The 27,964-nt window shown below is 38.6% G+C and overlaps 1 protein-coding gene across 1 annotated transcript in view; it reads left to right on the top strand.

The window, feature by feature from the left end:
- The window catches only part of DYM (dymeclin), a 390,393-nt gene that overhangs the window by 34,391 nt on the left and 328,038 nt on the right, over positions 1 to 27,964 (top strand). The window contains exons 3-4 of the mRNA XM_052660241.1: positions 20,473 to 20,525; positions 27,755 to 27,848. Of these exons, the coding sequence (XP_052516201.1) occupies positions 20,473 to 20,525; positions 27,755 to 27,848 (147 nt within the window). The remainder of the gene's footprint in view (positions 1 to 20,472; positions 20,526 to 27,754; positions 27,849 to 27,964) is intronic.

Below are 27,964 nucleotides of genomic sequence, written 5' to 3'. Positions count from 1 at the left end.
AGCAACACAGATTTAACCAATTTTCTTATGACTGTTTTATTCTCTGATTGAAAATCGTATTACTCTGTTGAATTAATCGTTCAACTATTTTAAAAATTAGGCCAAATACAGAGTATGGTAATATTTGTCAATGTCCTTTTTATAAAGGCTACTTTTTAGAAACCTTTATTGCATAATGAAAATTGTATTATGTATACTGAGCACTAGATGGTGCTCAAATAAGGCAAGAAGGCAGCTTTTGGCACAGTCACACAATCACTAAGCTTATTTTTTCTCAGTACCAAAGTAATGCATGTTCATTTTTAGTACCTTTATATACAGGAAAGCTCAAGGAAGGCAAAAAAAGATTAAAATAATACTAATCCAAAGTAACCGTTGTTGACTTTTGGTGAATATCTTGTCAGTTCTCTCATTTAAAAATGCTTGCACCATATTCCACACATTGTTTTGTTAACTCACATGTTCTCATGTCATTGTTTTCACATCACATAATTTTAAGTGATTATAGAATGTTTTGTCTTATAGATGTCCATAATTTATATCATTGAACATTTTGGTTGTTTCATATTTTTTTTTATTAAGTGTAAAACTATGATGAACTTGATTGCAGTCAAGTCTTTGTGCTATCCCTAGTTGTGTATCAGGGCTTCCCTGATAGCACAGATGGTAAAGAATCAGTCTGCAGTGCAGGAGACCCCAGTTCGATTGCTGGGTTGGGATGAACCCCCTGGAGAAGGGATAGGCTACCCATTCTGGTATTCTTGGGCTTCCTTTGTGGCTCAGCTGGTAAAGAATCCACCTGCAATATGGGAAACCTGGGTTGGATCCCTGGGTTGGGAAGATCCCCTGGAGAAGGGAGAGGCTACCCACTCCAGTATTCCGGCCTGGAGAATTCCATGGACTGTATAGTCCATGGGGTTGCAAAGAGTCAGACATGACTGAGTGACTTTCACTTTCACTAACTGTGTAACTAGAGTGAGTTCTTAGTAGTTGATTTGCTGGTAAAACAGTCTCTTTTTAAAAAAAATCACACAAATCTTTCATTGTATAAAAGTTAGAAAATACAGAAACAAAAGGGAAAAGAATAGTGTATCCTCATCACATAGAGATAACCACTTTTGATATTTTGGTATGTTTTTCCATACTTTAAAAAAAATGTTCATTTGGTTGCATTGGGCCTCAGTTGCATCGTGTGGGATCTTCCATGTGGCGCGCCGACTCTCTAGTTGTGTGCTCAGTAGTTGCAGCATGTGGGCTCTCTTATTGTAAGCCTCCTGTTTGTTAGGCACTGTTTTTAAGGGCTGGAAACTTTGTAGTGAACATGAGGGACAAGGTTCCTGTCCTCATGCAGCTTATATTTTAGTGGAAGAGATGGGCACTAAACAAGTAAAGAAATGAATGCATAAAGTCATTTCTGAAAAATGAAGCAGAGCAAGCTCATGGAGAGTGGTCGAATGGGAGCAAATGCCAGTGGGAGATTTCTTTAGCCAGAGGGTCTTGGGGAAGCAGCATTTAAACAGATGTGAGTGAAATCGGGGAGCCCTGCATGTTCTGGGGAAAGAGTATTCCATCAGATAGAAGGAACAGCAAGTGTAACAGACTTGAGGCAGGCCTGCATTCTGCCTGTTAGAGGAACAGTGAGCAAGGAGACGAATTACATAAGGTCTTTTGGCCACGGTGAAGGTTTTTTGTGCTGTGTGGTATTGCAGAGACGAGCATGCTTTCATGTTGGTATTTGGGAATTTAGTCTAGTCTGCTGTAATTTATTAACTCTCCTATAAGGTGGAAAGGTTTTACTCACATAGTTTGTTGTTACTCACATAGTTTGTGGTATCATTTACATAATATAAAACTTATCATTTTAGCCATTTTTCTTTTCAGTTTAACCATTTTTAAGTGTTTGATACGGTGGCATTAAGTACATTCCCAGTGTTTTACAGTGATCACTGCTCTCGATTTCTAGAACTTTCCCTCATCTCAAACAGCAACTGTTCACATTAAACTCCCTATTCCCCCACTTCCCAGACCATGGTAATCTGTACTCTACTTTTTGTCTGTGAATTTGCCTATGCTCAGTACCATGTATAAATGGAATTGTTTAATATTTATCCTTTTGTGTCTGACCTTTTTCACTTAGCATAATATTTTCAAGGTTAATTCATGTTGTAGTTAGCACACATCAGAATTTCCTTTCTTTTTAGAATGAATAATATCTATTGTATGTATTTCCCACATTGCATAGTGTTTTTTTAAGTATCAGTTTGTTGTACTTTTTATATTTCTTTTAAATAAATGCCTTTCATTTCTCTTCCACATTGTTAGGTTCTGGTTCTCTCTCTTGGTTTTCTTTTTTCAGGGATCCTGTTTGCATTATAAAGAATATGTTCATTCTCCTAAGAGACTGGACTGATGTGAGCACGAGTGTTAATTTAGCAGTTACGTATCAAGTACGTGCTATGTGCCAGGTGCTGGGCTCACTGCCTTAGGTGGGTTTCCTCATCTAGTTCTCAAATCAAGTCTGTGAAGTTAGTACTATTAATATCCCTGCCTGTCAGAAAACAGGCTTGGGAAGGTTTTCCCAAGTCATATGGCTAGTAGTTAGCATGGACCAGATTCAAACCACCTTTATGTATCTTCAAAGATGAATTCTGTTGGGTATCATGCTACATGGTCTCCATTTGGAAGTATAGACTGATCACTGTCTGAGCTTCAAATAATGGCTAAAGAGATGCAGCATGAACTTACAGATGCTCATCTTCAAGAAAACAATCCCCAGGTTTATATACTCACGTTTTCAAGCACTTTGAAAATGAGGTTTGTAATAACACATACTTTGTTTGAGTGCCATTATTTACAATATGTATGTAATAAATATATTATTTACAGTTAATATTGATGGATAACCTTGTCTCAAGTGGAGTGTGTCTTCTCTGTTTAAGGGGAGCTGCCAGAATGAGCCTTTCTCAGAATTTCTTCATCTGTTTCCTCCATTGAGAAACAGGAAAAGAGACTTTTACTAAATTCGGTCACAAGTTTTTAACTGACAGAAACTATTAAGTGACTATACATTTTTTTTCTTTGAATTTTTGAAGCCTGTCTCTGCTTTCATATTTTTATTCTCTTTGGCCCTCTTTATGTATGATTTTATTAGAGCTTCTCGAGTTGGAACAATCTGCTGTGTCATTAAGGTGGGCCTGGGATAACTCCGAAACTGTTTCCTAAACTCTGGTTTTTTCATCATATGTTCACTTGAATGGTGACCAAGATAGTGTACTTGGCCATTTTTCTAACGGAATAAATAACTTGAGACTATTTTTTGCATCTTATTTTCCTAAGTTGAGGAACCAAAAGAAGTTCAGTTTTTACATCTTGAGTCAAAACCTTTGTTCCCCTTTGTTTTATTTATATACTTTTCTATGCAGAATCATTTGAAAAGATGCTTGAGTTTGTCCAGGGTTGATTGCTCCCTTAAACTAAAAGCTTAAGTGGGGGAAGACAACTAATACTGTTTAAAGCATTAAAACAAGGGAGAAAATGAGTTTTGCTCCAAGTGTACCCTTCTTTCCTTTTCTCACTGTGTTGGTTGGAATCTGAATTTTTAAGTCATTTTTTCTGTTGCTTTCTTGAGGAAAAAAATGCTGTATGATCTTGCTGGTAGTTGCTGAAATTTTGACATTTTAATAGTTAGGGTTTCTTTCATTTTGGCAGTTGAATGACAGCATATAGGATTGTCTGTGAATCACATGAATATAAATACTTTTTGGTTCTACTTGGTGCATTAAAAAGTGCTATAATAAACTTATATGTAGTTTTTATCCTTTGACTTTTTCCTATGAATAGACTCTTTTAAAACCTTAACGTTCCCACAGTTTAACCACTGAATGGGCTGATTCTTGTTAGTTTTGTGAATGATTTCCGTAATTCTTTCTTTGCTAAAGAAAGGGGAAAATGTCTTTAGAAGTGCTTCTATGCTTTTCTGAATGGTTACTTGTTGATTTTACTTAGGTTGCGTCTTAAACTGACAAACATACAATCTGTTGGAGAATGTATGCTGTAGGCTGAAAATGACACTGTTAATATAAAGTGTCAATTTTGACATCATTTTATAGTGGAATTTTCAGTGAAAAAGACTTACAAATTTTCATGTTTATTTTATGAACCTCATAGCTACTTAAATTGTTTAGCAAATCAGTGTCAGAAATCTATGAATAAATCTCCCTTCCACAATTTTCTGCCCATCTGCTTTTCATTAAAAGGTTTGAACTATGAGTTTATCATCTTTTGTTATTGAGATTCATATATGAGATTGGTGTGCTTAAAAGCAAAATAAAACCAGTCTAAATTACTGAAAGTTGTAAGTTAGGGAATATGTAATTTAAAATTTTAGCTTTCTTACCAAACTATAGTTTATGATTTCCTAGCTATTACAAAAATGATCTATCATCTTACCACTTCCCTTATTAGACTTAATTTTTCTGTTTTCTTCTACTTCTTTGACATTCACATACTTTTAAAATGATTTAAATCATAACAGATATCATTTTTATAATGGATAATACATCTATGACAACTTCATTTAGGTATATATGGAAACTGATTAGTTACTTGTAATGTTCTAGGTTGATGTTATGTGGGTTTGCCTTAATAAAAATGTAGCTAAATATTCCTATTGAAATTGTATTACATGGACTTCCCTGGTGACTCAGGTGGTAAAGAATCTGCCTGCAATGCGAGAGACTTGGGTTTGATCCCTGGGTTGGGAAGATCCCCTGGAGGAGGGCATGGCGACCCACTCCAGTATTCTTGCCTGGAGACTCCCCATGGACAGAGGAGCCTGGTGGGCTGCAGTCCATGGGGTCACAAAGAGTCAACACAACTGAGCAACTAAGCACACATTCTTATTTTGTGACCTAAGTTACTTAGCTTCTCTGTTTCCATTACTTGTAGGGGTGATGATAGTCCTATTTCCTTAGTCAACTTTTCAGGGTTTTTAAAAGAAGTCACATGAAATAATCAAGGTAAGAGAACTTAGAATAGTATATAGGCTTATTATGTACTGCTTCCCTGATGGTTCAGATGCTAAAGAATCTGCCTGCGATGCAGGAGACCCAGGTTTGATCCCTGGGCTGGGAAGATCCCCTGGAGAAGGAAATGACAATTCACTCCAGTCTTCTTACCTGGAGAATTCTATGGACAGAGGAGCCTGGTGGGCTACAGACCATGGGGTCATGAAGAGTTGGACACGACTGAGCAACTAACACTTTTACTTTATACATATTGCAAGTTGTAGCTAATCAGCAGATATATTTGCATATCAACAATTAATATGCTGAAGTCTTTTTTTTAAACAAACAAATTTATTAACATGTATATGTCACATGTACCTGGAAGATACCCAAGGAAACTTAGTACCTCCCCAAGATGGCCAAAGCCACCTGCTTAAATATCATCTTTAGCTAAAGACAAAAGAAAGGTTTCTTTTGGTTGAGGGAGTCAGGGAGGAAAGCCAGTTAAAGGAAGTTACCAGGAAAAGCTCAGGCTTCTCTGTCCATGGAATTCTCCAGGCTAGAATACCGGAATGGATAGCCATTCCCTTCTCCATGGGATCTTCCCAAGCCAGGGACCTTCCCAAGCCGGGGATCGAACGCAAGCCTCTGTATCGTACCAGGGAAGCCCAAAAGCACAGTACACAAAGGTAAATCTAAATTTAAATGCCTTCTCCATTGGTAAGTTTTCCTGGAAATTTAGTCATTTTTCTCTTCCTGGTAATAGGAGACACCTTTACATAAATGAAGATTGTCTTTATAAGTGTAATTTCACCTTCAGTTCAGTTCGGTTCAGTCGCTCAGTTGTGTCCGACTCTTTGCGACCCCATGAATCGCAGCACGCCAGGCCTCCCGTCCATCACCAACTCCCGGAGTTCACTCAGACTCATGTCCATCGAGTCAGTGATGCCATCCAGCCATCTCATCCTCTGTCGTCCCCTTCTCCTCCTGCCTTCAGTCTTTCCCAGCATCAGAGTCTTTTCCAATGAGTCAACTCTTTGCATGAGGTGGCCAAAGTACTGGAGTTTCAGCTTTAGCATCATTCCTTTCAAAGAAATCCCAGGGCTGATCTCCTTTAGAATGGACTGGTTGGATCTCCTTGCAGTCCAAGGGACTCTCAAGAGTCTTCTCCAACACCACAGTTCAAAAGCATCAATTCTTCGGCACTCGGACTTCTTCACAGTCCAACTCCCACATCCATACATGACCACTGGGAAAACCATAGCCTTGACTAGACGGACCTTAGTCGGCAAAGTAATGACTCTGCTTTTGAATATGCTATCTAGGTTGGTCATAACTTTTGTTCCAAGGAGTAAGCGTCTTTTAATTTCATGGCTGCAGTCACCATCTGCAGTGATTTTGGAGCCCCAAAAAATAAAGTCTAATACTGTTTCCACTGTTTCCCCACCTATTTGCCATGAAGTGATGGGACCAGATGCCATGATCTTCATTTTCTGAATGTTGAGCTTTAAGCCAACTTTTTCACTCTCCTCTTTCACTTTCATCAAGAGGCTCTTTAGTTCCTCTTCACTTTCTGCCATAAGGGTGGTGTCATCTGCATATCTGAGGTGATTGATATTTCTTCCGGCAATCTTGATTCCAGCTTGTGTTTCTTCCAGTCCAGCGTTTCTCATGATGTACTCTGCATGGAAGTCAAATAAGCAGGATGACAATATACAGGTTTGATGTACTCCTTTTCCTATTTGGAACCAGTCTGTTGTTCCATGTCCTGCATACAGATTTCTCGAGAGGCAGGTCAGGTGGTCTGGTATTCCCATCTCTCTCAAAATTTTCCACAGTTTATTGTGATCCACACACCTTACAAGAAGGTAACTCTTAACCTCGTTTTCAGAGCTTCTCCTGTTTCTGCAGTTTCTCAATACAACCAGCCCAAAATGATCTTTATATCAAAGAGACATATTTTGGGGTGGCACATTCTGCTCCCCTAATCCCCAACTTTGAGACTGCCCTATTAAGTTCTATTTTTTTTTTAAGTTTATTTTTTGTTTGACTGCACTGGATCTTCATTGCTGTGTGCGGGCTTTCTCTGGTTGTGGGAAGCAGGGGCTACTCTCTGGTTGGGGGTGTGAAGGCTTCTCACTGAGGTGGCTTCTCTTGTTGTGGAGCATGGGCTCTAGGGCACGTGGGCTTCAGTAGCTGTGGCGCGTGGGCTCAGTAGTTGCTGCTCCCGGGCTCGAGGGCACAGGCTCAGTAGTTGTGGTGCACAGGCTTGGAAGCTCCGTGGCTTTTGGGATGGTCATGGATCCAGGATCTAGCCTGCGTCTTCCGTATTGGCAGGTGGATTCTGTTATCACTGAGCCACCCGGGGAGCCCCCTATTGAGTTTTAGAATCTAGAAGCTGAGTGAACCATTCCAAGTGAACCATATCTCAGTGAACCATTCCAAGTCCTGAGAATAGAATCGTTGTTCAGTTAAAGGGTCATGTCTCATTTTAGGACGCAATTTTTCAAGTCAGCTTCCAAAGGTAGGCCTATATGGTGCAAACAGTCAGATTTATTAAGAGTCATTTCTATAGAAACACAAGAAAAGTGAAGGTTAATGACTGAAGCAGAGTGTAAGCCCAGTTTTTGAGTCCTGAGAGTAGCTGGTTAAGATTTCTAGATGTTGAGCTCAAAGAATCTTTTTTCTTTTTGTTGTAAAATACAACTAACAAAATTTACCATTTTAACCATTTTTGGGTGTACATTTCACTGGCATTAAATGCATTTACACTGTGTGTAAACGATCACCATCTAGATCACGCTCTAGAACTTTTCAAATTTCCAAGTATATGCTGAAGTCTTTGAACATACTTTTTAAATTTTTTTGGCCACGCTGAGAGGCGCATGAGATCTTTGTTCCCTGACCAGGGATCAAATTCAAGCTCCCTGCCTTGGAAGCACAGAGTCTTAACCGCTGGAACCACCAGGGAAGCCCTGAACATATCTTTTTTTGTAGAAAGTTAAACAGTTCTTTTCCTAAGTCTCCTCTTCCCATGTTGAAATACTCCCAAATTCTAAATTATTTGAGTTCAAATTACTGAAAATCTGCTAAACATAAACAGTACTTAGTTGCAATTTTGAGTTTTTAAAAATAAATTACTTTTCTCTGTAGTGTGAATAATTTTTCAAAAATTTCTGATTTTGTGTGGGAATCCAAATTGGTTCTGTATTTGAGAATATGATAAGATTCTCTCTTAGGTTGCATTGTTGTTCTTCCACCTTTTTCCTTTCCTTAATCTCTGAGATCCAATACCATGGTCTGACAGTTTCCATTGGCACTCTTACGTTTCTTAAAAATTCAAAGTGTGGACAGATGAAGAATGAGACACATGGGTTGATAGAAAAGAGAAAGTCAAAATAGAAAAAATATGTTGGATAGTAGAAATTGCCTGAAGGACCACAAACAATTCCTTCTGAGGCTGTATGTTGGCCCTGTGATGTAGGTCATAGGTCATCAGTTACCAGCCTAAGTATGCAGTTTCTGTTAACTCCAGTGGTGAGTATTTTACTGGCCAGGTGTAGCTTATCTGACCTCTTATACCAGCTGACTGAGATATGGTAAATAACTCATATATATTTTTGAGTAAAGTATTAGTTGCTCAGTTATGTCTGACTCTTCGCGACCCCACGGACTGTAGCCCGCAAGGCTTGCCTGTCCATGGAATTCTCCAGGCAAGAGTACGTGTGAAAATTATCAGGAATAGATACTAACTTCATTAGATGACCCATTTTATATATTTATTTTGGTTGTGGGCACTTGAATTCTTGAACTACAGGCTTCATATGAAATTAGGTTTTTTCCCCTACCAACAAATGTTCCTTCTTGTTTTTTTTGTCACTTTTGGAAAACTGCTTGTCATCTGACAGTGGTACTCTGTTGATGAATGAAGGGATGTATGCTGTAACACTGAGCTCTGGTCTTTTTATTTTCATATACAAACTAATGGCAGTGTCTCCCTGAGGTTGTGGTGGAGAGCAGATCTAACCATAAGGCCAGGGTTGTTTTTATTTTCTTCTGTCGCCTTGTGAATTGTGGCTGATGACATCTGGACACATTTTCTGCATAAGAGGGTAATACAATTGATCATCTCTTTTTATAATGAAAAAATACCCACAGTTTTAAAACATTTTTAATTGGAGGAGGATAATTGCTTTGCAGTGTTGTATTTCTGCCATATAACAGCATGAATCAGCCATAAGTATACATATGTCCCTTCTCTCTTGAGCCTCCCTCCCACCCCACCCCTCTCAGTTGGTTGTCTTAGAGCTGAGTTTGCTGTATCCACTACTTTTTACTTTGTATTTGCTAAGTTTCGTCATTTTCTATCACAATCGAGCATTTCAGTATCCTCTTCCCTATACCATTCTTCATATTAAGGCCAGAGTTGTTTGCCATGTCAGAGGATTGTAATTCAGGGTTTAAATCCAGAGAAGTTGTAAACTCTATACAGTGGTTCTTGATGTGCCCCACCTCCACGTTAGCTAATACAAAAGTTGATTGCCTGGTACAGTGAATGATTTTACGTGGTGTTGAATAGAACTTTAAAAAAAATTACAGTGGCATGGTAATTTGCCAGTTAGATGTTACATCCTTTATGAGTTCCTCTCCATAGGCGATTTTAAAGGGGGGGAAAAATCTGAATTTGTCATGAAGGTTCTTATGCTTGCTTACTGTCAACATGTGCTTATCTGAATATAAAAATCATTGGATTAGGTGGAAAAGATCTGGGTTTGTAATTTTGCAGATTTAGGAATATTTGTGGGTTAAGCCACAGTTATGCATTTTGGTGGGAATGGTAATTGGTTAGATCTTTCTGGAGTGCAATTTGCAGTATTCACCAAAACAAAAATGTCATTGATCTAGCAATTCCACTTCTAGAATTTATATTCAGGAGATGATTGGACAAGTTTAAGAAATGTATGTAGAGATGTATATGTTTAAAGACAATTGGTAGCAATGTTTATGATAATTGAAAATTGCTAACAATCTAAGTGCCAGTAAGGAGATGTGATGAATGAACAAGCAAATAAAAATGGTGCATCTGCACACTGGAACAGAATACAGGCAGTAATAATGAGTGTTTATAGATACTGCAAGGAGATCCAACCAGTCCATTCTGAAGGAGATCAGTCCTGGGATTTCTTTGGAGGGAATGATGCTGAAGCTGAAACTCCAGTACTTTGGCCACCTGTTGCTAAGAGTTGACTCATTGGAAAAGACTCTGATGCTGGGAGGGATTGGGGGCAGGAGGAGAAGGGGACGACAGAGGATGAGATGGCTGGATGGTATCACTGACTCGATGGACGTGAGTCTGAGTGAACTCCGGGAGTTGGTGATGGACAGGGAGGCCTGGCATGCTGCAATTCATGGGGTTGCAAAGGGTTGGACATGACTGAGCGACTGAACTGAACTGATAGACACAGAAAAATCCACAGCATGTTAAGTGGTTAAAGCCAGTTACAAAATCATTCATATAGCATAATCTTGTTTAAGCAAGACTGTGTTTTTTATATATGTATTTTTAAAATGTATATATTTATATAATTCTGTTTTAAGTTTTTATAGCTTTATTTTTATGATTTTTAACTTGTTATTTTGAAATAATTATAGATTCATAAGAAGTTGCAAAAAAAAAAATAGTACAGAGAGATTTCTTGCATCCTTTCCTGTTTCCCCCAATGGTATCATCTTTTGTAACTCTAGTTCAGTACCCGAACCAGGAAAGTGACATTGGTATAAGCCACAAAGATTATTGAGAGTTCAGCAGTTAGTGCAGTCATTTGCGTCTGCATGTAGTAGTTGTTTAATCACTAAGTGGTGTCCGACTCTTTTGTAACTCCATGGACTGTAGCCTGCCAGGCTTCTCTGTTCATGAAATTTCCCAGACAAGAATACTGGAGTGGGTTGCCATTTCCTTCTCCAGGGGATCTTCCCAATCCAGGGATGGAACCTGTGTCTCCTGCTTGGCAGGCAGATTCTTGACTACTGAGCCACCCGGGAAGCCATGTAGAGCTCTGGACAGTTGTGTCACATGTTAAACACCACCACAGTCTAGACGCATCACTGTTTCATCCTGGCAAGGCTCCCTTGTGCTTTCCCTTCATAGCCACACCCATTTTTGTTTTACTGGAATATAATGCTTTGCAGTGTTGTGTTAGTCTCTGCTGTACAATGAAGTGAATCAGCCATATGTATACATATATCCCCTCCCTCTTGGACTTCCCTCTAAACACCCCCATCCCACCCCTCTTGATGGGACCCCCATCCCACCCCTGTAGGTCACCACAGGATGCCGAGCTGAACTCTTTTGCCTTACAGCAGGTTCCCTCTAGCCAGCTGTTTCACGTGTGTTAGTATATGTATGTCAGCCCAACTCCCAGTTCATCCCGCCCTCCTTTCCCCAGCCCTTGTCTGCATGGCCTTTCTCTACTCCTGCATCTCTGTTCCTGCCCTAGAAAAGAGGCTCATGCACTGGTTCTGCCTCCCCCATCTCTAAACCCTGGCAGCCACTCTTCAGGTTTCTGTCTCTATAATTTTGTTATTTCAGGAAGGTTATTTAGAATCATGCACTAGGTAACATTTTGAGATTGGCTCTTTCACTCAGCATGGTATCCTTGAGTTCTGTCAGCTTATTGTGTATATCATAGTTTACTCCCCGCCCCCCGCTGAGTAGTATTCTGTTGTATGTATCCTATAGTTTGTTTAAACAGTGACCTATTGAAGGACATCTGGATTGTTTCCAGTTTTTTGTTTTTATGAATAAATCTTCATAAACATTTGTGTCCAGGTTTTTCTACAGGTTTTTGTGTGAACGTAAGTTTTTATTACTTTGAGATAAATACTTAAGAGTACAATTACTAGGTTATGTGGTAAACGTTTAGTTTTATACAAGACTGCCAAAACTGTTGTCCATAGTGGCTGTATCATTTTACATTCTCATGAGTAATGTATATGATATCCAGTTTCTCTAAATCCTTGCCTGCATTTGATGCTATCACTCTTGTTAATTATTTTAACAGCTCTGATAGGTGTCTAGCGTTACCTCATGGTGGTTTTAGCATAGTTCGTTTTTGCAGTAACAAATAAAAATCAATTTCCTTTTTAAAAAAGAAAAATTGCTTTGATCTAAGTTTCTTTCCTGCCACTTATTAAACATCACTTAATACTGAGAAGTTTTGCTAGGTGAATAAAGAATATTGATTTCCTTTGTAATCCACTGGGGTTGTGATTCTACTGTAGTAACATATTAATGGAAATAAAATCAAAGCAGGTCATCTGCCATTGTTTGACATCGCTGTTTTGTTGCTATTTCAAAATGTAGAACTGCTTCAAAAATTACTACATTATGCTGTCTACTTCCCCTCTGCCCTGTAGAGAGGAGAAGGGTGAAGGTTGGTAGATTAGTTATAAGATGCATTAAGGAATAAATAAATGCAAAGTTGACAGTTTAACATTCATGGATTTGTTTCCATTTGTTGTTAAGTATGTGGAGCTGAGTGCTGAGTACTTTCTGTGTAGTGTGAATTGCACTCTTAAGCATTTATCTCAAAAAAATAAAAACTTATGTTCACACAAAAACCTGTACTTTCTGAGTACATCATAGTGTAGCCCTCACAACTATCCTATCAGATAGTCGCATTCTTACCTTCATTTACATGTGAGGAAACTGAGATGCTCAAATTAAGTATCTTGGCCAGTCCTACCAATTGGAATGAGGAAGCTGGAGTTGAAATATGTGGCTTTGGAATTTCTCATTATATGGGAGCATATGTTGTCTTCAGTAATGGGAATGGTTGGAAATCTATTGTGCCAGAATGAGTTTGTTAATTGATGGTAATGGTTAAATTGAGAGGTAGCACACTTGGGGTATAAGAATTGAAAGTGACCAGCCTGTGAATCTAGTGGCTATAGAGTCATCCATATTAATTTCCATTGCTATTTCTTCCTAGTGTTCCAGTTTGATGTATTATTTTAGTGGAATTAAACTAGAATTTTTAAAGATAATGTACTTGACTGAGTTCTGCTCTAGTAACAGTTAGTGGTTTATCTAAGTTTACTGGCCCAACAGTGGGCAACACTGGTCAGTCATAGTGGTTGTTGGGTGAGCACACGGTTAGGCTTTATTGTATGTATCTCTAGGGACACTATTATTATTGTTGATGCTGGTCACATTATCTTTTTGTCTTTTGCTAAAAATCTGAGGATGATTGAAGATGTTTAACCATTGTATACCTGAAGCACCTTGCTGGTGCTATTAAGAGTTCTGTTAGTGTATATTTTTGAATATCTGTTTATTGGTTTCCTACTTTATGTAGGATAAAATCCAAACTCCTTAAGGTGGCATTAAAGTTCTTCTCTCTTTTGCTTTTTTTTTTTTAACCTTGCAAGTCTTCTCTGCTACCTACTCTCCCCACTTACTTGGCTTTCTCATGGTGAATGTTGGTGCACTCGGCAGAGGTGGCAGAGATGACACTGATTATTTGAGACATAACTTAGAAGTCGTCCAGCCGTGTTACTGATACTCAGTGGGGCCTTTTGTGGAAACTCTCACTGGAGCCGGTAGAGAATGAGAGGTTGGTGTTGATGACAGTTCTCTCCCGAGGGATAGTCTCTTCATGAAATCAGAGCAGAGAAGGGGATAGACTTACTATATAGCCCAGAAATGGCTGTGGTAATGTTTAAAGAACTTCCCTGAAGTTGTGAAAATCTTGATAATCATTCCCTTGCTGAATTATCTTCAGGAAAGCCAGTGGAGGCTCTTAAAATGGGACAAAGCCCTAGACCAGTTTCAGATACTCCCATGTGCATGACAGATTCTCGAGCATGGCTGTTCGGCTCCATCGGTCCTGTTGTCCACTGGGATGTCACCTGTAAAACTGAGATTCCTGTTCTGTGAATCCATCTGGTTTGGTTGCTGCAGGAGTGATAGTGCTCTGAGGAGGAGGAGCCTGGTCTGCTCTCACATACAGGGATTGCTTCGGACAGAGCCACACCTGATCCTTGGATCAGTAGGATTGTTTATCTATTAGAGTTTAGTTCCCTTAGCAAATGTTTGCTTGAGGTGACTAGTTTTCAGTATTTATTCCTAATCTCCCATTAATGACGTTTCAGATGGACCTTGTTGTGGAGTTAATGTATACAGGAAGTTTGAAGACCTCTGTGGTGTTAATTTATTTAATCTGTATTGGTGTGAATATTTGACTGCTCCTTCTTTGCCCCTCTATTGTATGCTTCTGGTGCCCCAGAAGCTTTGTTGCTTTCAGAAACAGTATTCAGTTTCTAATTGTAATTGTCTTGGAAACAGGCATATTTTGCAGTTGAGTTTTACTTTTATTTACTGCAAATGATGATTTGTTAGTTGCCTGCTGCCAGAACATCTGAGCTCATTTGTTTAACTCAACGGTACTGTGCATAGATGCCTGTAACACGCGGCAGCAGTTACCAGCCACCCCAGTTGCTTACCACCCCTTTTTAGCTCTAAATCAAGCAAATGGGAAAGAAGATTATTCTTAAAATGTTCCAAGAAGTTTAAAATTTTGGAGGATGGGAGGAAAGGAATTCTATTATAACAGTGTGTTGCTTTTGGCAAGAGTGTCCCTGGCTGGTTTCTTTTGTAGAAATAACAGTTCAGAGTGCAAAAAATGCAACAAACAGAGCTCTGTAAATCCTTAATTTCATAGGTAACTGTCATGTGTTTTTCTTCTGGCTGAGCCACTGCATCAGGTGTGGTGGGGGGAGGCATGGGTGATTGAGACACTTCCCTCTTCTCACAGAGCTTATAGTCTGGACATTCAAGACGCTATGACCTGTGGCGGTGATTTTTGAGGAGGTATGGTGGCTGGGTATGAGCTGTGTTGGATTGTGGCCATCAGTAGGGGACCCAGGCCCTAGGGGCCTAATCGCAGAATGGCAGTGCTGGCTGGCTCACCACCAGACAGAGCTATCCAACAAAGGTAGGATAATTCCTTGAGTGACCAAGAAATCAGCCTGCTTCAAAAAGATATATTATTTTACATTTAGAAACAAATCTGGTTTTGAATTGTGCTGGAGAAGACTCTTGAGGGTCTCTACCACTGCAAGGAGACCAAACCAGTCAGTCCTAAAGGAAATCAACCCTGAATAGTCATTGGAAGGACTGATGTTGAAGCTGAAGCTCCAATACTTTGGCCACCTGGTGGGAACAGTCAGCTCATCAGAAAAGACCATGATGGTGGGAAAGACTGAAGGCAGGAGGAGAAAAGACAACAGGATGAGATGATAGAATGGTATCACCAACTCAGTGGACATGAGTTTGAGCAAATCTGGGAGATAGTGAAGGACAAGGAAGCCTGGCATGCTGCAGTCCGTGGAGTTGCAAAGATTGGACCTGAATTAGTGTCTGAACAACAACAACAAAGGTGTCTTTAAAAATATTTTAATAAAAAATTAAACTTGGGGATGGACATTGCCTTGAAATCTAGAGAATGTGAAGTGTTTCCTGAGGGAGGGGAAGAAATCAATTTTGTCCTCTTAAGTGTCTGACAAAAGGCCTTCATTGATTCGGTGCATTTTTATTAAGTGCCTGATTTGTACTAGGCTGGGAATGTGTTGATGAGCCAGGAGCCCCCTGTCTAGTGGGGGACATAAATAGATAAATGGTTTGTCTTGCTACAGGGTGCTCAGTTTCATGATTGAGTACTTTTGGGATAGAAACCAGGCTTCTTACCAGGGCTTAGGTAATCAGAGGTGGTTCCCTGGAGGAAATGGTGTCCAAACCATCCTCACTGATACATGTTGGAATTAATTCTTTTTTCAGGCTTATACTGTATTCAAAAGAAACCAGAACCTTGTTTTGGTTTTTGTTTTGGGAACACTCAATACCTTTCTGTTGAGTGTAAGTTGAGAAACTGAACTCTGTGCTCCAGCCATCTGGTATTTTTCTCCAGACTTGTAGTTAGTTTACTGTTCTCCAGTGTTGACTAACCTCTGCTTCCCCAAATCTGCCAGGCTTCTGTGGCTGCCATGCCTTTGCATACACATTCCTTGTGTCTTGAAAGCCTTCCCTTTTTGTCTGCCCAGCTGCCTTCTCTTCCTCCTTCGGGATGGTTACCTCTTCAGGGATGCCTTTCTTGACTGCTCATAGGTGGGTTGGGTGCACCTCCCGGAAGCTCATGCATAGGGCTGGGTTTGATCTCTGTACTTCCCCTGCACCAGAGAGTCTGTTTCTTCACTCCAGTGTGTAGCCTGGAGGCAGAGACAGCATATTTCACAGAGCCCGGCATGTCCTGGGCACCCAGGCAGTGTTTGTTGAACAAGTAAATTCTGAAGCTTTTGAAGGTTATAGCTACATGTGTATAATTGAAGCTCTTGGTTCCAGCTGGTTTTAAGAGAGTGTTATTGACTGAAGAAAGTAGACGTACCAGTGAAACAGATTTTATACATGTGGTCTAGTTATTAACCTCGTAAAACTCTTTACAATCTTTTGCATTTTATACCTCTTTATTTTTATTTTTTGCCGAAGTAACCCATAAACTGAGTAATTCATAGTTCCTACTTCTTGCCAACTACTAATGTGTATTATTAAATCTGACCGCAGTGATTTATTAATTAGAAGTCTTTCGCTTTTTAGCAAAAATCAATTGATTTAGCGTATGTCAGTAAAAGGAAGGGGCTTATGTGATGAAGAGACAGGGCTGTCTCGTAGAACCCCAGAAACACAGCTAGGCTTCAGGAAGAACTGGTCTCAAGAATTAGAAGGCCAGTGGGAATCCTGAGTGTCTTTTTTGTTTATCTCTGCCACTCCGTGGATAGAGGATGGCTCCCTGTAACCCTCAGCTTGGCAGCCCATTTCCAGCCATGTGGATAACCTGTCTTTCCATCTCAATTCCAAATTCCCTAAGACTCTGGCATAGCTTAGACTCTGATCCAGTCAGCTATGGCCAGGGAGTGGGGTCAGGCTGAACAAGCCTGTCTGCCTCTGCTCACCCCTGAGGAGTAAGTTGGTGGGACTGTAGAAGAAAGGGAAGGGAGGACAGCAGACAGATAATGTGTGGTGGGCAGACACTCCAGAAATACCTAATGCGGGGATAAAGACCAGGGACGTATGAACAGTTGACTGTACAATCATTTCTAGGTAATTTTGGCTAAAAGTTTTTCAATCTTAGAAGAAACTTTAAAGATTTATTTTGAAAAAATATTTATCTTTGAATATGAATATAATGTGGGGCTTCCCTGGTGGTTCAGAGGGTAAAGCATCTGCCTGCAATGCAGGAGACCCGGGTTCAATCCCTGGGTTGGGAAGATCCCTTGGAGAAGGAAATGGCAACCCACTCCAACATTATTGCCTGGAGAACCCCACGGACGGAGAAGCCTGGTGGGCTGCAGTCCACGGGGTCGCAAAGAGTCAGACATGACTGAGCGACTTCACTTTCTTTTCTTGAGATTCTTAAGGTAATAGCATATTCATTGAAGTAGTTAGTTCTACTACTAGTAGTTAGTAGCTTTGTGTGTATGTACGACACTTCTTATGCATAATACTGACTTCAGTTGCTGGGAGACAAGTTCTGGAGTAGCTTTAATAGATATAAAAGGTTAGACTGGCATGTATGTGAAGTTTTCTAGTGGCCACATTAAAAATGTAAAATGAAACAGGTGAAATTCATTTTGAAAGTATATTTTATTTGGCTCAACATATCCCCAAAGTTACAATTTCATGAACATAAGGACTAATAATGAAGTATTTTCTGTTTTTTTTTTTAACAATTTTTGAAATCTGGTATGTATTTTGTATACCAGTGCATCTTGGTTTGGACTGGTCACATTTCAAGCGGTCAGTCACTACGTGTAACTAGTGGTTACCATATTGGACAGCATAGTTCTAAAACAGTTAAAGTAATCCATTTTCTTTCATAGTTTCTCTAAAATTTTCTTGTCAAAGGCGTCAGTACTTATGGATTGTTCTTTTCAAAATATGCTTCAGCGGCAACAGCAGAGCACCCTAGGAGGTAGGGATTTTTCAGCTTGCCCTGAAAGAGTTGCCCGTGTGGAGCATTCGCGGTGTGCCATGTGTATGGGCAGAAAAGAACATTTTCAAACCAGTCACCAGGCTGTTAAGGGCTGGTTCTTGTTCTTCCTAGACTACTGATTCCTGGAATGTTACTTAAACTCCTTGGAAGCCTCTGTTTGCTTATCTATTAAAATAGGGTTTTTAACTGTCCTCATTAGAAGAGGTTTTCATATGCTAATAAATTTGAAAGGGCTTTGAAAAACTTCAAAGTTTTTACATTACACAAACTGAAAGCATTATTTTTATTTATTATCGGGGAAAAAAGTACTGCATTTTGGCAACAGTAGTAGCTATCATTGAGGTTTTACTTTATGCCAGGCACTGTTCTAAGTGCTATATTACATAATTTAATAATAACACCTTTTGAAGCAGGTACTTTTTTAAAAAATAATTTGTTTTATGTATGAGAAAGCTAAAAGTTAAATAATCCTATGTTTACACGGCTAGTAAGTAGTTGAATTGGAATGCACTTTGTTTTAATTGTGGCAGAATACATACAACATAAAATGTATCATCTTAACCATTTCTAAGTGTTCACTTCTGTGATACAAGTACATATTGTTGTTCAATTATCTCCACTATCCATCTTGGGAACTTTTTCGTATTCCCCAGCTGAAACTCCATACTCTCCACATACTAGCTTGCCATCTCCCTGCTCCCCACCTCACTGTTGCCAAACACACCAGCAGCAACCACCTTTCTGCTTCGTCTCTATGGGCTGCCTACTCTAGGAACTTTATATATGTGGAGTCATACAATATTTGTCTTTTTGTGACTGGCTTATTTCACTTACTGTAATGTCTTCAGTGTACATCCGTGTTGTAGCGTGTGTCAGGATTTTCCTTTTTAAGGCCAAATAATATTCCATTATATACCTGTACCATATTTTGTGCCATCATTCATCCTTTGGTGGACATTTTGTTGCTTCTACCTTTTGGCTGTCGTGAATAGTGCTGCTGTGTATTAGTGTACAAGTGTCTCTCCGACTCCATGCCTTTAATCCTTTTGGATGTATGTATACCCAGAAGTGGAACTGCTGGATCATATGGTAGTTCTGTTTTTGATTTTTTGAAAAATTGGCATACTGTTTTTCACAGTACTTGCTCCATTTGGCATAACCATCAGCAGTACACAAAGGTCCCAGCTTCTCTACATACCCTCCAACACTTCTTTCATTTCCTTTTCTTTTCCTTCTCTTTTAAAAAAATAACTCAGCCTTAATGGATGTGAAGTAGTATTCATTGTGGTTTTGATTCTCATTTCTCTAAATGACTAGTGATAGTGAACTTCTGTTTTCTTACACCTGTTGGCTATTTTTATGTCTTTGGAAACGTAAAGTCTGCAAAATCTGAATCCTTTGCAGATATTTAAATTGCTTTTTTTGTTTTTGTAGAGTCAGAGTTTTTTAGAAATGTATTTTGGGTATTAATGCCTTATCAGCTATATGATTTGCAAATACTTTCTCTCATTTGGTTGGGTTGACTTTTCACTCTGTTGATAGTATTCCTTGATATGCAAAAGTTCTTAATTTTGATGTAGCCCATTTGTTTTCTTTTGATGCGTGTGTTTTTGGTGTCATATGTAAGAAACCACTGCTGAATCCACTGTCATGAAGCTTCCCTACTTTTTAAATCTAAGAGGTTTATGTCTGTCTCTGTCTATGCCTCCTGTCTTTGTCAGTTTGCGTCTGCCTCAGTTTTTCTGTATATTTATAAATTATTGGAGTTTATACATGTGTTTTGTCTCTTGTTTCTTTTTCAGTGTTGTTGAACTGTTTGAAAGTATTATAAAAAATAATGGCATTTATCTAAAGAAGTTTAATCTTATGATAAGTACTCACCTTGAAGCTGGGCACATGAGTCTCCCGCCTTGTGCTCTGCGTTTGGAAATACCTTTCTTGAATTTGTCTATAAGTCCCTCCAGTCCCGCCTCTCCTCTCTGCTTACATACCTAAAAGGCAACGCGCCCCAGTTGCTTTTTTTTTAGGCGTTTCATGTTGAGAATTATAGTAAATTTTCTAATTACATTGAGAATAGAAGTTTTATTTTGCTGATTTACTGTTTACCAATGTACACCGTATTTTCCTTCTGAGTTTTTATTTTTATTTTTATATATTCCTTTAACTGGTTAGTATGAACATGATTGAAAGTGAAAGTTACTCAGTCATATCCAACTCTTTGCGACCCCATGGACTATACAATCCATGAAATTCTCCAGGCCAGAGTACTGGAGTGGGTAGCCTTTCCCTTCTCCAGGGGATCTTCCTGATCCAGGAATTGAACTGGAGTCTCCTGCACTGCAGCCGGATTATGATTAGTGTTATAGTTAGGAACATGATTAGTGTTATAGTTACTAATTACCTTTCTTCTCTTTCTCCAGTACTGAGTTGAAGCTCCTAGAGGAGGCAACCATTTCAGTCTGCAGGTCTTTAGGTAAGGAGGAAAAATGAGTGTGTGTGTGTGTAATGTGAGGCAGTTATTTTAAAATTTCTGTTAACAAATTTTATTACTGCAATATGAATTGAATTGATGAAGTGATATATTTTTGATGATGATAATTATAATCATACTAATTATTCTTGGTGCTCATTGATGCCACTAGAGGGTACCATTCAGTTAACAGCAGTGAGATGCATGGTTGCATAATTTGCAGTCATGGTAATGGACTCTGCTAAGACATAGAGCTTGTTCTTTTTGCAAATTTTGAAATACTGAGAAAAGCCCCCAATATTGTTTGTTTTGTAGTTGCACGTATAGTTCCTAGAGAATATAGGATCATTCATCCTTTGCCAGTTGCAAAAGATGCTGTTGTTGGTTATGTTAACTAGAATAATTATTACTCATTAATAGGAAAATATATTCGGAAGCTCTTCAAATTAGTAATAACAACCTTGTGTTAATGGTAAAGTGCCTGAGCTCTGGAGTTATTTTATGGTCTTAATTATAGCTCTGCTACTTAATTATTAGCTGAGCTTTAATTTCTTAATCTAAATTGCAGAATTTTTGCAAGGAAAAGTCAGATAACATGAAATATCCAGTACAGTGCCTAACATTTGTCATTATTCATTATTTCTGTCAATAAACGTTACCTTTTTTGGACCTCACTTCTCAAATACTTTACTGTCCAATTGGTAACAATTGGAAAGAAATGTATGCCTTAAAAAATGTGGATAATTATACTTACATTTCACTGTTGCTTTGAAAATTAGAGATAGTATATCTGTGAAACAAGTGGTGTACAAGAGCTTAATGAGTGATGACAAGCTTGTTTTTAAATCAAGCTTATGGATATGCTCCATGTAAGCTAACTCCCATTTAACTTACTCTGCCAAAAACAGTCTTTGATGAAATATTTTTGCTTTTAAAAACAAATTATGTTGGTAATGATAGAGGTGTTATTATAATAGTTGCCTTGAATTTTTTCTTTAGTTATAACCATAGATTTTGAGAATTTTGTACTAAATAGAGCTGACTTTCAACAACCTGTGTGACAGTTTGCTGAAAATTAATTTTGTATAACAGTGATATCAGTGAAGTTATTATGATATAGTTTTTAAGTGACCTTGGGGTTTTTACAAAAATAGCATTTTAAAATTGGGAATAATACTTATTAATACAATGTGGAGAGCATACTAAAATGTAAAAAAGGTAGTATTTGCTTATATTCCACAACGTTCACAAAGCTGTTGTTAATATTTTGCCTTCTGTTATTTCTTCTTTGGATATACGTTTACATACGTATTAAATACACACATATAATTATTTCAATCTGTGTTTTTCACTTGGTGTTATATATTTAAGTATGTCATTCTGTATTTAAAACCACTTTGGAGAATAGCAAAAAGAAAAATCACTGCTAATCTTTTGTGATAAGATCAAAATCTTAGCAGAGTATTCTGTGTGTTTTGATTTATATGCACAGTTTTATGTAAGTGATATTATTTATATGTTATTTTCACTTAGCAGTACTCAGGAGCTTCTTTTCATGTCAATAGATATAAATGCATATAGATTTATTTAAGGGTTTTGTGGGTATATGACAATTCTCTTTTAGTTTTTGGTCTGAAAATGTTTTCATTTTTCCTTTACTTTTGGAAGATAGGTGTGCTGGGTGTAGAATTCTAGTTTGGCGGTAATTCTTTCCATACTCTAAGGACACCATTCTGTTATTTTTCTGGTTGTTCTCATTTTGTTGAGATTAAAGCTGTCAGTGTTAGTGTTGTTCTTTTGAAAAAAAAAAAAAAAAATGGAGGTTTTTCCCTTCTGGATACTTTTGTGTTTTTTTTTTTAATCCTTTGGTTTTCAGCATCTTAGAATATGCTCAGGAGTATTTTTCCTTCCTTTTTTCTTTCCTTCATACCTTTTTCCTTCCTCCTCTTCCCTCCCTCCCTCCCTGCTTGTTAGATCTGTGGTTTGATGTCTTCCATCAATTTTGGTTGGTTTATATTAATACATTATTTCTGTCCTGTTCTGTCTTTTCTCTCCTTCAAGGGTCTCTGTTATACTTCTGTTAACATTTTCACTATGTCCCATATATTTGTTAGGCTCTTTTTTTTTTTTTTTTTTTTGTATTTTACTTTTTTTTTCCTCTCTGACCTTCCATAGGATATTTTCTCTTAATCTGTCCTTGGTTTACTAATCTTTTTTTCTGTTAAACCATCTATTGAGATTTCCAAAATGAAAGTTAAATTTTAGAATGGCTTTAGATTTATAGAAAAGTTGCAAAACCATGTAGAGAGTTCCCATATAACCCTCATCAGTTTCCTCTGTTGTCAACAACTTACATTTATACGGCATATTTGTCCCAACTAAAGAGTTAACGTTGGTACATTACTGTTATCTAATCTTGACCCTTTATTCAGATTTTACTAGTTTTCCCACATGCCCTTTTTCTTTTTCAAGATGCTACATTGCATTTAGTCATCAAGTCTCTGTAACCTCCTCTGGTCTCAGACTTTCCTCATTTTTAATGACTTTTAAGAGTTTTGAGAAATGCTGGTAGAGTATTTCCAGAATGTCCCTCTATTTGTTTGATGTTATTCTCATGGCTAGATGGGAGTTACGGGTTTGTAGGCATCACAGAGGTGATGTGCTGATCTCAACACATCATATCAGGGGTACATGCATGAGTTTCACTGATGATGTTGACCTTCATTATGTGGCCAGTGTTGTGTTTGTCCATTTTCTCCACTGTAAAGTTGTGTCCCCTGTTCTCTGTTGCTTTCATTTTGAAGGACAGTTTTTCTAGATACAGAGTTCTTGGTTGGCATTTATTTTCTCTCGTCCCTATGACTAGGTTATTCCATTGCCTTTTGGCCTCTTTTCAGATGGAAAGTCTGCTGTTTAATCGTATTGTTGTTCTCTTGTAAATAAGTCATTTTTTTTGTTGCTAATTGCTGTCCAGATTTTGCCTTAACTTTTACAAAATTTTGAAATTTATTCTTTATTCTATTTGGGGTTTTACTTAGATACATAGATTAATGTTTTTATCAATTTGGGGATGTTTGTGGCCATTATTTTTGTTGGGCTTTTTGTATTCATCTTTATTATTTATCCCCTGAATCTACACATGAGGCACTCTGGGTCCAAGACAAATTTCTTTACCTCATAGTGAATTTTAAGTGCATTCCTGTCTGTTTCCCCCTAGTTCTTACCTGTTAGGATAGTGCTGTGAGAGCCAAGTCAGTTGTTTTATGTAAGGAGGTGAAGATTGCTCTGTGTTCACCTTGTTTGCTTCTTACCTGTTGTTTTTTGGGACTTGTTACCTTTGAATCTGTTTAGCAAAGTATTAGGTGAGATGATTGGCATTGAGTGTTCTGGTTGGAGTAGACAAAAGTACTTTTAGCAGTTAGGCCTGCTAATGATCCAACAAATAAAACTTTTGTTCAGTTCTATAGGATTTGTGTTTTGTTAAAGGGTTTTCTGTGTTTTGGGGTGGAAAAGGATTGTCCTCATTCAGCATTTTTCATGAGCATTGATTTTTGTGTATTTCTTCATGGGTGTTTTACTTTTAATTCCTTATTAATAAAATTTCACACCCATACAAAAGCAGACAGAATAATATAATGACCTCCCATATGTTCATCTCCCAGTTCCAGTCATGTTCAACTCGTGGCCAGTCTTGTTTCATCTGTTGTTCAGTTGCCTAGTCTTGTCCGACTCTTTGCAACATGTGGACTGCAGCATGCCAGGCCTCCCTGTCCCTCACCATCTCCTGGAGTTTGCCCAAGTTTGTGTTCATTGCATCAGTGATGCCATCCAACCATCCCATCTGCTGATGCCCTCTTCCCCTTCTGCCCTTGATCTTTCCCAGCATCAGGGACTTTTCCAGTGAGTCATCTATTCATATCAGATAACTGAAATACTGGAGCTTCAGCATCAGTCCTTCCAGTGAATATTCAGGGTTGATCTCCCTTAAGATTGACTGGTTTGATCTTGCTGTCCAGAGGACTTTCATGAGTCTTCTCCAGCACCACACTTTGAAAGCATCATCTGTGTCTCTCACTTATTTATTGGCATATAAACATGTGTAGAAAAGTGCACAAATAAAAAAAGTATATATGAATCCAAAAACATATCCTCACATAATTAATTTGGCACAAACCTTAAGCATTATATTTTTCATCCATAGATATTGTGGTATGTATCTCATAGTAATGATTTTTTAAAGGAAAAAATACCATTATCTACTAAAAACAAATTTTTAGTATCATAAAACATCCAGTGACTCTTCAGATTTCTATTTGTCTCAGTTTGTTTGAATCAGGAGCCAAATAAAGTACACATGTTATTATTAATGTGTCTTTACAATTCTTTTTCATAGCTAATTCCTCCTGAATTTCTTTCCCTCCCCCACCCCCCCAATTTTTTCTTATTGAAGAAAGTGAATAGTAGAGTTTTCCACAGTGAGATTTTGTTGATTGCATCTTCATAGATGTTAACATGTCTGTCCTCTGTGTTTTCAGTACATTGGTTATTGGACCTTGAGCATCCATTGGGTATTCCCAATGGGAATAGGCATTTTAGTGAGATTATTATCATTATCTGAGTATTACCTAGACTTTGCTTGAACTCCTGTGGACACAGAGAATTCCTTTTTCACGCAGTCATTTTAGTTAACAGAGTCAAGCTCTAGAGTCAAATTAGTTTTCTACAAAGTATTATCATTATCTGAATTTTACAGGTGAAGAAACTGAGGTACAGAGAGGTTAAAGAAGTTGACAGGTGTCACACAGCTAGTCAAGTGGTGGAGTTGAGCTTTGAACCTAGTCACTTTTTATAATCTAGTTCCATATGCCTTTCTGCCTTCCTGTCAGATATCCCCTGTTCTTACTCTGGCTCCTGAAGCTCCAGAGCACAGGCTTTAGGGGCGTGGGCTTCAGTAGTTGCAGCGCACTGCGTCAGGAGCTGCAGTGTGCAGGCTGAATTGCTCTGAGGCATGTGGAATCTTCTGGGACTTTTAAGCTAAACCCAAAGCTTAAAAGTAGGAAATTTTTGATTCAGAGTGAAACTCTAACGATATCTAATCCCATGCCTATTCTAGATTATGAAAGCTGGACAAAACCTGCCCTAACTTAGTTGCCCCTTGGTACTCATTAGTGGAGTTCTCCACGCAGCAGCAGTGGGTATCACCTGGGAGACTGTCACAGATGCAGAATCACTCCACACATGTGGAATCAGAATGTAAGCTTTAATGAGAATGCTGTGTGATTTAAATGCGTGTTGAACTTTGAGAAGCACTGTCAACTTCAGTAGTGTAGGGTGGCCATGGGATTCTGCACTTCCAACAAGCTCCCAGGTAAATGCTGTTGCAGCTAGTCCATGAACCACACTTGGATTAGCAAGGTGCTACACATTTTATCATAATGAGAAGATTATGCAGTTACTTGGGTCTGCTCTCAAGCTGTGACAAGAACACATACCCAGTAGATCAGTTCAGTTCAGTTCAGTCATGTCCGACTCTTTGCGATCCCATGAATTGCAGCACGCCAGACCTCCCTGTCCATCACCAAATCCCGGAGTTCACTCAGACTCATGTCCATCGAGTCAGTGATACTATCCAGCAATCTCATCCTCAGTCGTCCCCTTCTCCTCCTGCCCCCAATCCCTCCCAGCATCAGAGTCTTTTCCAATGAGTCAACTCTTCGCATGATGTGGCCAAAGTACTGGAGTTTCAGCTTTAGCATCATTCCTTCCAAAGAAATCCCAGGGCTGATCTCCTTCAGAATGGACTGGTTGGATCTCCTCGCAGTCCAAGGGACTCTGAAGAGTCTTCTCCAACACCACAGTTCAAAAGCATCAATTCTTCGGTGCTCAGCCTTCTTCACAGTCCAACTTTCACATCCATACATGACCACTGGAAAAACCATAATCTTGACTAGACGGACCTTAGTCGGCAAAGTAATGTCTCTGCTTTTGAATATGCTGTCTAGGTTGGTCATAACTTTTCTTCCAAGAAGTAAGCGTCTTTTAATTTCATGGCTGCAGTCACCATCTGAGGTGATTTTGGAGTCCAAAAAAATAAAGTCTGACACTGTTTCCACTGTTTGCCCATCTATTTCCCATGAAGAGATGGGACCGGATGCCACGATCTTCGTTTTCTGAATGTTGAGCTTTAAGCCAACTTTTTCACTCTCCTCTTTCACTTTCATCAAGAGGCTTTTTAGCTCTTCACTTTCTGCCATAAGGGTGGTATCATCTGCATATCTGAGATTATTGATATTTCTCCTGGAAATCTTGATTCCAACTTGTGCTTCTACCAGCCCAGCATTTCTCATGATGTGCTCTGCATATAAGTTGAATAAGCAGGTGACAATATACAGCCTTGACGTACTCCTTTTCCTATTTGGAAACAGTCTGTTGTTCCATGTCCAGTTCTAACTGTTGCTTCCTGAGCTGCATATAGGTTTCTCAAGAGGCAGGTCAGGTGGTCTGGTATTCCCATCTCTCTCAGAATTTTCCACAGTTTATTGTGATCCACACAGTCAAAGGCTTTGGCATAGTCAAGAAAGCAGAAATAGATGTTTTTCTGGAACTCTCTTGCTTTTTCCATGATCCAGAGGATGTTGGCAATTTGATCTCTGGTTCCTCTGCCTTTTCTAAAACCAGCTGGAACATCTGGAAGTTCACGGTTGACGTTTTGCTGAAGCCTGGCTTGGAGAATTTTGAGCATGACTTTACTAGCATGTGAGATGAGTGCAATTGTGCGGTAGTTTGAGCATTCTTTGGCATTGCCTTTCTTTGGGATTGGAATGAAAACTGACCTTTTCCAGTCCTGTGGCCACTGCTGAGTTTTCCAAAATTGCTGGCATATTGAGTAGACCTGGGCTAATTGGACAGTTATTGAGCACTAAACAGGTGTACTCTAATGGTGTACTTATTCCCATGTACATTTTTTCTTTACAGTTTTGAGTTCTGAGATGAGACAACTTTTCTCCTATAGTTTCTATCGTTTTCACTTGTGAATAATTTTTTACTGTTTATAATTAAGACCAAGCAGCAATTTCTCTCATTGCTAATTCCCCAAATTAGATTTGAAATTGACAATAAGCTTGGTCCCTGAGCAACTTCAATTTGACATTTGGTTTTAGAAATGTTATGATATGCCCACTTTGATTTCAATTCTTAACTTTAACTTTTTAAAACGTTTTCTTCTCTTGCAGTTGAAAATAATCCTCGAACAGGAAACCTTGGTGCACTGATTAAGGTCTTCCTTTCTAGAACCAAAGAACTAAAACTTTCAGCAGAATGTCAGAAGTAAGCTGGCTGCTCTCTCTAAATTCAATTTATATTTAACAGTATGACAATTATTCACTTATTGGTAGAAATAGGTTATGGTCTTTTGAAAGCTATAAAGGAATTATTCTCATTAT

The sequence above is a fragment of the Budorcas taxicolor genome, chromosome 22, assembly GCF_023091745.1.
Source record: "Budorcas taxicolor isolate Tak-1 chromosome 22, Takin1.1, whole genome shotgun sequence".
NCBI lineage: Eukaryota > Metazoa > Chordata > Mammalia > Artiodactyla > Bovidae > Budorcas > Budorcas taxicolor.
Note: the sequence above shows the minus strand (reverse complement) of the source record. Positions and strands in the feature narration are given on the sequence as shown.